The sequence below is a fragment of the Eschscholzia californica genome, unplaced genomic scaffold, assembly GCF_041429995.1.
Source record: "Eschscholzia californica isolate CP2 unplaced genomic scaffold, dmEscCali1.0.p SCAF_1, whole genome shotgun sequence".
Taxonomy (NCBI): domain Eukaryota; kingdom Viridiplantae; phylum Streptophyta; class Magnoliopsida; order Ranunculales; family Papaveraceae; genus Eschscholzia; species Eschscholzia californica.
In genome coordinates, this window is record NW_028238198.1 from 59851837 (window position 1) to 59864233 (window position 12397).

The window sequence follows — 12397 nt, forward strand, 5'->3', positions numbered from 1 at the left end:
ATCGTTGATTTGGAACTGTAACCACTTTCCCACGATGTACTTCTTCCTTCCAGCATCGTCAGCTCCATATTTCTTTTGAAGGGTATCCCATGTATCCTTAGCAGATTTGTAGTTGACAACCAAGTCGAATAACTTGTTGTCCATATGATTCAGCAGATGTCCTCGAACGATTTTGTTGTCTTTCTGTTGTTTGACAACATCACCATTCGAAGTAGAAGACCTATCCTTAACAGGGGTAATATCGATGTCGATTGAAGAACCAGTGGATAAATCTTCGAACAGAATATAATCAACTTCGAGTTGTTCGAAGAAGATAAGTAGCTTCTGTGACCACCTCTTGTAGTTAGTTCCATCAAGAGGGATCATCTTTGACATATCAGGTACGGTTTTGAGATTAACAGCAGCCATTGATCAGAAAATCACTTTCAAATTGTTGGAAATTTGGGGTAGATCAATGGAACTGTCGGGTAGAAAAGAACTTATTCACTGTGTCGTGGTATGGAGGCCACTGCCTTGAAAGTGATTTCGGAGTAACCGGGGTGCTAATTACTTGATATCGATCACTCCCCAAGGATTGACCACAACTTACTTCCTCTGTCTGCACTAACAGAGATAGTAATGGAGATAACAGAACTCGAAAACTTAAATAGTCAGAAAGAGGTAGACAGCCGAAATTGAGTTGTGTTTTCTCTCTTGGTTTCGGCCAGTATATATAGTCTCTAAGAAAACCCTAACAGCCTAGTAAACGTGGTAGAGAAGTTAAGGGAGTGGGAGATAAACTCGGAAACTGATAAAGTCAAAATCCGAGTTTAAGTAAAACTACTCTTCGTGGCAAAAGAGTCTTTTCACTATAAGCTCCCAAGCACCCGAGCACCCGATACCCGAGCACTCGAGCACCCGGGCACACGGGCGCACGGGCACACGGGCCATAGGCCCAAAGGCGCCCACAAGCCCTAATAGCCCAAATAGCCAAAGAGTCCAAATTGGTTAAAAGCCCAAATGCCTCCTTGTGTGCGCGCGCGTGTGGGAGCCTTCTCTACACCACCATGTGCTTTACAATGAGTTGTCAAGCAACTTATTATAAGACACCTTTAGTTTCACTAGTTGAGAGATGTGGGACATTAATTGTCTAGAGAAAGAAAGCTTTGAATGTCATCTTCCTTCTGGAGGTGGACCCTACCCATGTGCTAACTAGAAGACAAATAGTCTTGACTAGTAGTGAGTGGGTGAGGCTCACTCTCAATTAATTATTAGACGGTAATGGGCCCAACCATGGAATCACCCAAATGGGCCCAACCATTGTAAAAACCCAACACCAAGTTGATACAAACAAACCTTCTCTCTCTCTCTCTTAATCTCTTTCTATTTTATCTAGTACAATCTACTATCTCTCTCTCTCTCTAGCCTCTTTAGTCTCTAGAGAAAGAACACTAGTACTAAAAAAGTAGAGAGAGATCAAATGCGTTCACATATAAATCAATTTAACCCTTTTACAATTTCATCTTCTTGATTGTAGTTTGGGTTTCTTTGACATTAGATTTAGCTTTTGCAGGAGACCCTTTTGCTTACTATGATTTTACTTTCTCCTATATCACTGGTTTTCCCCTCGGTATTAAATTAGAGGTTCTCTCTCTACAAATTTACATCTGATTTTGAAATTACAAAAGAAGAATAAGGAAGGAGAAAGAAGAAGATCACCGAAGAACAAAAAAGAATTAAAATCGTCGGCTGGATATCACCCGCTGACAGTTTGCGGGAAGAAAAAAAGAAAAAGAAGTGGTGATAAACGCCCTAAAATATGGGCTGATGGGCATTGTCTTAAAGGGCATTTCCATTGTGTGTACGGTTGCGCTCCCAAATTCAAATTTGGGAGCCTCAACGGCACGCATCCCAACCCGAAGCCCTGGGGTTGGGAGTCCGGACTGGAGGGCTCACAACCCCAAAGGTGACCATTGGGAGTTTCCCAAACGGTCATATTTGGGTAGGGGATCCACCTAATAATGTTTTAATTTTTTTTTTAAAAATATTTCATTTAACTTTTTTGTAAAAAGTCTTAATTGTTTTAAGAGTTAATTCCAATATGACCCCCTACTTTGTGACCAGCTTCCTTTATAGCCCCCAAATTTCTGTAAGTTCAAATATGGCCCCCTATTTTCATGGAAATGCCATAACTACCCCTCCCATTAATATATTTTCAAAATAAAATTAAAAACAAAAACCTAAATTCCTCCTCACTTCCCTCTCAACCACTCATCTCTCTCCACGTCACCAGGGGCGGCCCTGACTTTTCGGTGGCCCGAAGCGAGGTCTGAAAATGTGGCCCTTTCTATCAAATTGTAAAACGTATAAATGTATTTACATGAAAACCGTAAGTACCGCAAAATATTTTCATCATATTTATATAACAAAATAATTTTTTGATAATTACAATCACTGAAATTTTGTTCTTCTTAAATTTTTCGCTTCAAAGTCACTAATAATCGTCAAATAATCAAGACTGTCAACCATATCCTTCTCAACAGATAATATAGCTAACCCGTTTAACCTTTCTTGAGACATAGTAGATCGAATATAAGACTTAATCAACTTCAACTTAGAAAACTTCTTTCTGGAAAGGCAACAATATCTGGTATCGTTAACATAATTCTATAAGAAACTCATGTGTTCGGTTAACAACCTTTCATATATTTCAAAAAATCTAGCACTTCAGTTGGTCTTTTGATCTCATTTGGTAAAAGACGCTTCAACAATTTCAGTTCAGAAAATAAGTCTATTCCATCTATGTCATATGACTCATTATGCTTGAAAAAGGTTCCAAGACGAACACATGAATCTCTCAAATCACCATCATCTTGGGAGTTTAACTTTTTTAACTCAAACAGAAAACGAAATATTTCTTTGTATTTCTAATTTGCTCGAATCTGCTCTTAAATGAAGAAAGAGTCTGATCTGATATGTATATGTAATAATTAACTCTAAATGCTTCTTCAGGTGACATTGATGGATCTTCACACGCATTCTCGTCAAACTGTTTTTTTCTTCGAATAATACGTTTTTCTCGAAATGTTGTTTCAGATCCCATTTTAACGACAATCTCTTTAGCTTCAACCATGCCTTCTCCAAATCTCACTTCTCTATAATCTTCAAGATAACGAATGAGTTCATTCAATTTCCACCTTTCTTTAATGCAACATCAATATCTATATCTTCAGTTTGAAGTGTTTTGCTAACAGAGTTTACCACAAATAGTATATTATGCCAAATAACCATGCTCAAAAGAAATTCAAAATTTTCAAAGTCTTGTTTTAATATATTTTTGGCATCATAAATTGTTTTTGAATCATCACTTGTCTCCACCAATTCTTCTAAAGCTTCTCGTAATTGTGGAGCTTGAAACCTAATGTTTTGGTGACCCTTTTTACTTAACATTTTTTAAATGGGTTAAGCTTCTCGTAATCATCACTTGTCTCCACCATTTTTTGAATCAACACTTTCTACTCTGCTTTCCCATAAATCAAACAAACTTTGAGCCCACCTTTCATTTAAAGATCAACAAATTTGGTGGCCCTTTTTACTTAACATTTTTTAAATGGGGCCCTTATAATTTTTGTTAGAGAGTTGGACTTCTTATACATTTCTTACAAAAATTAATGTCTTGGTGGCCCCTAAAAGTCGGTGGCCCGAAGCGACGCTTTGTTCGCTTTGGCTCAGGGCCACCCCTGCGTCACGTCACCTCTCCCTCTCCAACTCAACACTCTCTCCACTCATCACTCTCTCTCTCCAACTCACCACTCTCTTCTCCGATGAAGGTCGCCGACTGGAAAAAATTTCGACCGACGACCTTCAAACTTAAATTTTTTTTATCTAACCTCTCTCTCTCTAAAAACTCCGGCGAAGGGTTTCGCCGGAGTTTTTAGAGAGAGAGAGGTAAGAGAAATTTTAATTTGTTTTTTTTTAAGTTTGAAGGTCGCCGGCCACAAAAATTTTCGGTCGGCGACCTTCATCGAAGAAGAGAGTGGTGAGTTGGAGAGAGAGACTGATGAGTTTGAGAGAGACTGTGATAAGTTGGAGAGAGAGAGGTGACGTGGAATTTAGGTTTTTGTTTTTAATTTTATTTTGAAAATATATTAATGGGAGGGGTAGTTATGGCATTTCCATGAAAATAGGGGGTCGTATTTGAATTTACAGAAATTTGGGGGCTATAAAGGAAGCTGGTCACAAAGTACGGGGCCATATAGGAATTAACTCTTGTTTTAAATACTTCTTTATTTTAATTCTTTTTCTACTTTTTTTTTGTTATTTTTTTTATGTTTTCAAAATTCTCTCTCTTTAGAATAACATAAAATTTTAATTTTATATTTAAAATTAATAATTTATAGTTGAAAAATTGAAATCAAAGTCCACACACGTACATCACACACACGCATAATTTGGATTTGAGAGTCCATGTTGGGAGCCCGACGTTGGAATTGAGAAAAGTCCCGGAGCTCCCAAAATTGGGAGTCCAAGTCCCAAGTTGGACTTGCGCTAATTACCCTACTTACTCAACTTCTTCTGACCAAGTCATAGGTGAAAAACACATTGCCTTTAATAAGGGTCATTGTCTATAAAATTTTCCAAAGTGGAATTTGGTAGGAATCAAGAATCCCCGGTCTATTTGGCTACCAAGAATCTAAGGATTCTTGAATCCTATGGATTCCTATCCCAAACTTTGTATTGGACCCAAATCCCACCTTACCCCATAGGATTTGCTAAGATTTTTTTATCAATAAACCTATATTTCAAACTTAAAGTCAACAAAAAATATTTCTTTCTACAAAATAATTACTCCGTACTTTTTTCACTGGGAGGTGCCCGTTACTATGAGCACCTCCACTGTTACTTCAATATACTGTAATTTGTATTAGGGTTATACATTAATTGAACTAGACGAAACTTATGAATGATTGCCATCTACAAGAACGTAAATAAATTACCAAAAGAATTATATGTGAAGTTCAACAAAAAAAAAGAATTATATGTGTCTCTACTTCACCCATTTAATTTTTTTTTATGATATTGATTTTTTTTTTTTTTTTTGTTGAAAGGATAGATTTATCAGATCACTGAAATGATGAATTTTGAAAGAATTGAGAATAAAACCTGCTAGGAAGATTGAAATACTTAAGCTCTAAGTATGACAAGTTAAAAGTGAAGGTAATTTTGAAAGAAGAAGATTAGTGAAATAAGGAAAAACAGTAGAAAGGTGGCCAAAACATTCAATAAAGATAGATTTAAAGAAAGATTTCATTTGCACATGAAAATCTTCCCAGGATATTTTGTCGGTAAATAGCTTAACCTAATTAAGATTTCTCAAACACATTTTTCTCCTTTTCCTTTTGTTTTTCCTATAACCTCTGTAATTGACAGTCAAACGATATTGACCAACACATAAGCAAACAATTCTTATAATTAATGATGTTGCATGAATTTAAATCAAATCCCAATTACATGAATGAGTCAAGTTTTATTTTGGGGAAGCATCCCACTTTTTATTTTATAGTACTAGTGTTGATTTATGTTCAAACGAAAATGATGTTATGCTGGGATAATATCCTGGTCGACTCCTGATCGGGATAATTAGACGGGCCATATCTAGTGATAAAGTCGACACTTTCTCTCACTAGATCTAAACTAGCCAAGTATCCCGATCGGAACTCAGTCGGAATATTGGTCGAGTGTAGCATCACGACCGATGTTCAAAACTAACGTGTATCTATGATGTCAAGTGTGTTCTAACTCTGGATCGGTACCAAAAACTAGAATCATCTTTTCTTTTTGATGAATAGGCTTTTCCGTAAACTTATTAAATAACTTTGGAGGTTACAATGTTTTCGTTTTTTTTTTTGTTAACAGAGAGGTTACAACTCACAAGGTTGAATTTAACCAACTCAAAATCAGTTACAGTAACTAGAACTGTCTAAACTACTATATAGTATTTCTGACCGGTTAGTTTTGTTTTACAACAAGGTTACATAACCTGCCTCTTGAGACTCCCACTTGAAATACATGTGAGAGAAACAAGGGAAACAAGGATTTCTCCCTCCACGTGACTGAACATGTGAGGGGAGAAAGAAACAATAGTTTCTCTCACATGCGGTTCAAGTGGGCGTCCCACAAGGTGGGTTGAGTATACTTTTTGTTTGTTTTAAGCCTCTGACGCATTAGTTGTAGGATATAGCTAAGTAAATAGCAGTACATGTTTTTCTACTTTTTTATTTTGTTGAGAGAAAGAAATACAAGAACTAGGGAACAAGGATTAAAGAAAGGTGTTGAACGGAGTGCCAAGTACGTCTGCATCGGTTTTTATTCCCCCATTTAGCTAATTTATCTGCTTCCTCGTTGTTGTGCCTCGAAGTATAGAGAAAGTTATACCAACGAACTCGTTTCTGAGCCTGGATATGTTGTCCATATGTTTTCCGGATTGCCATTGGATCGACAAGGAGTTGTTGTTAAGATGTCGTATTAAGTTTTGATTGTCACTTTCAATATGAACATGCTGAATTTTGAGGTTCTGCTGTCCATTGGAGAGCCCATAGAATGGGTTGACATTCACAACAAAAATTTTTTGGGCGTGCAAGATATTTAATCCAAAGAACATAGCAGAATGCATGACATGACTTTGTCGTTTCAACAAAAAAAAAACAAAGACATGACTTTGTCCACTATGGTGTGTGCTACAGATTTCTTGATTGATACAAATGGCCAAATTCCAAATCAAAACATGTTTTAGTTTTATTCTTTTCTCATTAAGGATAAGTTTTGATATACATGGCATGATAAGTTAAACAAAAATGATGAAGGTACTTCTGTGTGCTCCTGTGTACTTCATTGGTTAGGTGATTAATAAGACAAGGAACATTTTAATATTTTCACCGTCTCCTAACATTGTGAAAAGACTAAAATATCATTTGTCTTATTAGGTGAAGTACACTAGAGAGTGTACTAAAGAGTGTACTGGGGTGTCCCCCTATCAGGGTTGAACTGAAAAAGTCAAAAAGAATATAAGTACGAAAATTGTTATACGATGACGCGGACTAACCTTCTGGGTTGCTAGTGATATTGTTCGTTTTGACACTTCTAGGTCTCACAGTTTTAAAACTTCTCACGAGAGAAGGATGTTTAATCTCTTAAGAGTGACACCACCCTCTATCTCACCATAGATGTGGGATTATTTACAATATTCTCTCAAGACCGCATTATAGTAGAGTGCATTGTGCTGATAACGTGTTATAGGATGACGCATGCCAGTTTTCTGGGCTGCTAGTGATATTGTCTTCTTTGGCACTTTTAGCCCGGTTTTAAAAGGTCTCACCAAGAAAGAATGATGAACCTCTTAAGAGGAGTACCACGCTCCGTCTCGCCACATGGGATTGTTTACAAATGTTAGATTCACAAAAGTTCTTGACCAATTTTATGTAGGAATGATGTTGCAAGTTTCCTTTAAAAGTTTGACCAAATCTAGCCAGGTTTTTTCAAGTTTGTGACCACCCAAATTCGATCAACTTTCAAAAGAAGCTTGTCACATTATTCGGGCATAAAATTTGTTAAAAAAATTTTGTGAACCCTAGCATCTGTAGATACAAATATTCCACTAAAAAAAAATATAATTCCATTACACTTAATTCAAAATCTGAATTTGGTTAGATTGATACAATGATAATTATGATATAAATTCTCATGAATCATGATCATATAACAACCATGCATGATCCTAACAAGTCATGAAAAATATTACCTGGGTGTGGGGTTTTCTTTATCTAAAGACTAAAGTGTGTGTGTATTATTTGTGCATATCATTTCTCCACACCCACCACTTAATTAATCTCTTTTCCTCTCTAAGAAAGAAGAATGAAAGTGAAAAAGAAGAAAAACAAAGTTGCTAAGAAAAGCTACCTTGATAGATATACCCTCAAATGAATAAAACCCTTTCATTATTTCACCAGGAAGTAGTGCATGTATGCTTTCCCACATATAACAGTTATCACAGATCTCTCTCTCTCTCTCTAGGATGATAGACTAATATGTAAATGACATGGGTTTCTGCTTTCAGCAAACTCCACCATTCATTGAGTGGCTAAAGCCAGTATCAACCAGCACTCTTTCTTCATCTTCCTCAACAATATCTGAAGATCTTCATCAACAAACTCATAAGAACTTCACAAGTCTACCTGATCTCTCTTACCAACATCAACAACATGAAGATCAAGAAGAACAAGAACTACTACTTCAACAAAACATTAAATGCTTACCTCTTCTAAGTAGGTTTATAGAAAGTAGTAGACCATTGAAGGAAGAAGTAGATCAGACTGTTTATACTACTGCTAAGGATGGCAAGTTTGATAAAAGTAATACTACTACTATAACTGTAGCTTTGAATATTGGCTTGCCTAAAATTGAAGATCATCATCATGGAACGATTAAACATTCGGAATACCATGACGACGAAGATGATGATTGTTGTGAAGAAGAAGAGAAGGAGATGGATACATCCATAACGAAAAAGATTAGTGGTAGTTTTGAAGATGATTGTGATGACCTAATAAGAAGTGGTAGTAGTTGTGGTGAGGGTAGGTTTTGGATCCCAACAGCAGCTCAGATCCTTATTGGACCAACTAGGTTTTCTTGCTCAGTTTGCAGCAAGACCTTCAATAGGTACAATAACATGCAGGTAATTTTTGCTTCTGCAAATCATGACTAATTTTAGTTCAATCATCTTAGTAAAGAAAAGAACAATGGAAACCCATTGAAAACAATAGAAAAATCATTTATATCAAGTATTAGTTGTCCCAATAATCTATTTTCTTGATCTTAATTAGTTCATTTTCTTGATCTTAATTAGTTCATTTTCTTGTTTAGCTTTCTAAATTCTGCCGACTAAAACCTCTATTTATCATCGATTTGATAGTGATCATTCTCTGTTGTCAATGGTGTTACACATATGACCTCATGGAGAGAAGCAATCTTCCGATCCAGTTGATAAAGGAAGCTCATTCGCAAAAAAAACCTAGTTCTAAACCAAGTTCAATCTCCTTCTTTTCGCTCATCCGATCCCCCACCATTATCCTCCACCGAACCCAAAATACTATAGGTCATGGTGTCTTTTACAATCCAAGGTAGGATGTCAACTGTCAAGGACTCGAAACGACTATGTAGCTCAATATGGCATCCTCCCTGAAAAAAAGAGTCCAGATGTTAAGCTTGTTTATCGTTCCATTTCGTTATCCTTTTGTTTCTTGACAATGAATATTTCTGCCCATTAACAATCGTAGATACACATATTGTACGAATACATTTGCGTTTACCTAGATGATCCGACTGATGTTAGATTGATTAGGTAGGGAAATCTTTTGAAAATCAAGTAGTAGTATACTATTCACTTCTGTTGAGGAATTAAACTATAGGGACTGAAAACCAAGATCTACCTTATATCAAGATATAAAATCATATACATATTTCCATCACATGATCAACTATCATATATGCTGCTTTTTGTCTATTGTTGCTCTATGCCAGCTAAATTGTGGCTAGCTAAAAGTTAAGATTATCAAGTTCTTGTGTACTTAATTAGAGCTTACTAATTTTCTTGTATACATGTAGATGCACATGTGGGGGCATGGATCACAATATAGAAAAGGACCGGAATCGCTTAGAGGTGTACAGCCAACGGCAATGTTAAGACTACCTTGTTATTGTTGTGCTCATGGTTGTAAGAACAACATCAACCATCCAAGGTCTAAACCATTAAAAGATTTTAGAACTCTTCAAACACATTATAAGAGAAAGCATGGAGTTAAACCATTTATGTGCAGAAAATGTGGTAAATCTTTTGCAGTTAAAGGAGATTGGAGAACACATGAGAAGAATTGTGGTAAACTTTGGTATTGTTTATGTGGGTCTGATTTTAAACATAAAAGATCACTCAAAGATCATATTAGGTCTTTTGGAAAAGGTCATTTACCTCATCCTTCACATAAAGATTTCGAAGACGACAAGGAATTCATTATAGGATCCGAAGATGAATTGGTTCTTGAATATCATTAATTCCTAGCAAGTTTGTTAGTTCTTTATAAAAAAAAAATATATCATTTTCCTAAGCTTGTCTAAGCTTGTGCTCAGTAACAAAAAACTCTTATATTCGCCGAGTGTTTTTCTGCAGGAAATTAACACATAGAGAGCAGTTTGTTACCGCGCATAATCGGAACGGTAAGCGCCTTAATTAGGAACTCTAATTTGATGGTTTTTAAGAGAAGTACTTTTATGTGGTGAAAATATAGTAATTTGGTTTCTTATGTTCAGTTATATGTTGTATTTCCTCAATAAGAATACTATTATAAGGTGTAATAGAATATATTAATGGTAATTGTATCTTTTTGGTTGCATTAAACTTGTTTATTCATTATGAAGATGCAATTATGCTATAAATTAATGGAAACCTAATTGGGATGTCTTGAATATTTTGTAAATGAGTCTTTGCTTCTATTGTTATTCATGTTCTCGTGGCCAAATTGAGGATTATATGTTGCCATCTAAGCAACATATATAATATAAATTTTTCCGTCTCCAAAAAAATTACTAGAGAAAACTTGTTAGGGAAATGATAAAGTTACAAAAGATTTTGACAAAAAAAGGTTCCCAGCTGATGTGGCGGGTGTGGTTTCAAACTTTGACCAAATCTAGGCCGTTGAGAGATGAAAATCACAACCGCCACATCAGCTGGGAACTTTTTTTTGTCAAAATTTTTTGTGATTCTAGCATCTCTCAACTTGTTAAGTATAAGTATTTCAAATAGGAGTTTCTAAAATAAAAAATAAAAGGATATTAAAATAAAATAAGAAAACAAAAATTAACATTAACTCTTAAAAGAACAATTATGAAGCTATGATAATATGCTTACAAAGTGATTAGACGATAGTGGTGTTTTCTTTCGTGTTTGGTTGCCCCTAACTTGTATTTGGGGTTGCAGATTGTGTAGTTCTTCTCTTTTTACTGTTTCGTTTTGGTTTCAATAGAAATTAGAAAAACGTAGAAAAATTGATTTACTCGGCTAATTCAGTTTCAACTAATCACACTACGCTCGATGACCCCCGTTTTCTAATGATTCAATTTTTTTAGTCCAAGTAGTTTATTTCAAATTAATTAAATTGCATAATTAGACTTCAATTAGAGAGACAACTTTGTCATTTAGATTACTTATTTTATTATTATGAGTTTTGAAAATAAAAAATTATTGGATATCTTTTCAACAAATTAGTCTTACCTAGAGAACGATTAGAGAAAAGAAAGATCCTAAAAAAAGAGAAGACATCATTTCACTTCTTTACTAATTTCTCTCCCTCTTTATTTGCTACTTTTATAAAGGCAAATTTGGAGCTTTTCTTTCTATGTGCCCCAATTGGAGTCTTTAATCAAGTTTTCTTCAACTAAGATGCTTTTTAGGGGCCCTAACCCCACCTAACACTTACACCTTCTCCAACTAAACCATATACACGTACATTTAGGATAAGTAAATGTCATCTCACAAGGACTCCAAAATAGTGAACATAGAAAGATAGAGGTAAGGACCTGCCCTAGACTAAAAACCAATAAAGCGTGGCTTTGGTCCATAAAATTTAAAGACTACATTCACCAAAAGCAGAAGTGCCCTTATAATTTGTCATGCCAACAATGTTATGAACAAAACAACGGGAAATATTAAATGCACTCACCATTTTTGTCATATGCACTCACATCTCTTTTAACTATAAGAAAGAAATTAGGGGTGGGAATCGATTCGTGCGGGATATCGATCTTTAACTTCATATATAAAATGTTGGTGACCACCTACTTAACCGGGCGGTCACTTTCAAAAATTGTTTGTCCATTGACCGTCCAAGACCGTTTATTTTATCAGACCAGTCGGACACCGAACAATCTTGGTCCGGATTCTTCAATAAAATTTACATAAACTTATAACTTTCTTTATTACCACAAATAAAATTACAAATGAAAATGTTTAACCAAGAAAATACAAGTAATTATAAAAAAGAAGTTGATCATAATTTGACAAGATACAATTAAGACATCGGCTAATCATTGAATCTACCCTCATATTTTCGATAACGTACATCGTCTGACACTACAAGGGCCAAGACAAAGTACATCCTTGGACAATATGTTGTTGATTCAAAGTTAGCTCCACGACCATCATATGTCTACAAAATTCGATGGTCTATAACCTCTAAAAACGAGAACGGGATATTCGGTGACTCGTATGGTTCGGTTAGCGGCGGTCCTTCGACATAGAATTTTAATTGTGACTGTCCGTCAATTCTTTCGGGCCGGACCGACACTGACCGTTATGACCATCGGGTGCCCA

At 35.6% G+C, this 12397-nt stretch overlaps 1 protein-coding gene across 1 annotated transcript; it reads left to right on the plus strand.

Annotated features, from left to right (window-relative positions):
* Positions 1 to 7828: 7828 nt before the first annotated feature.
* WIP3 (WIP domain protein 3) lies at positions 7829 to 10426 on the plus strand. The gene is made up of 2 exons (XM_086654413.1): positions 7829 to 8710; positions 9640 to 10426. Exons 1-2 carry the CDS (start codon positions 8075 to 8077, stop codon positions 10081 to 10083), a joined length of 1080 nt encoding a protein of 359 aa, XP_086510539.1. The 5' UTR covers positions 7829 to 8074; the 3' UTR covers positions 10084 to 10426.
* The last annotated feature ends 1971 nt before the right edge of the window (positions 10427 to 12397 follow it).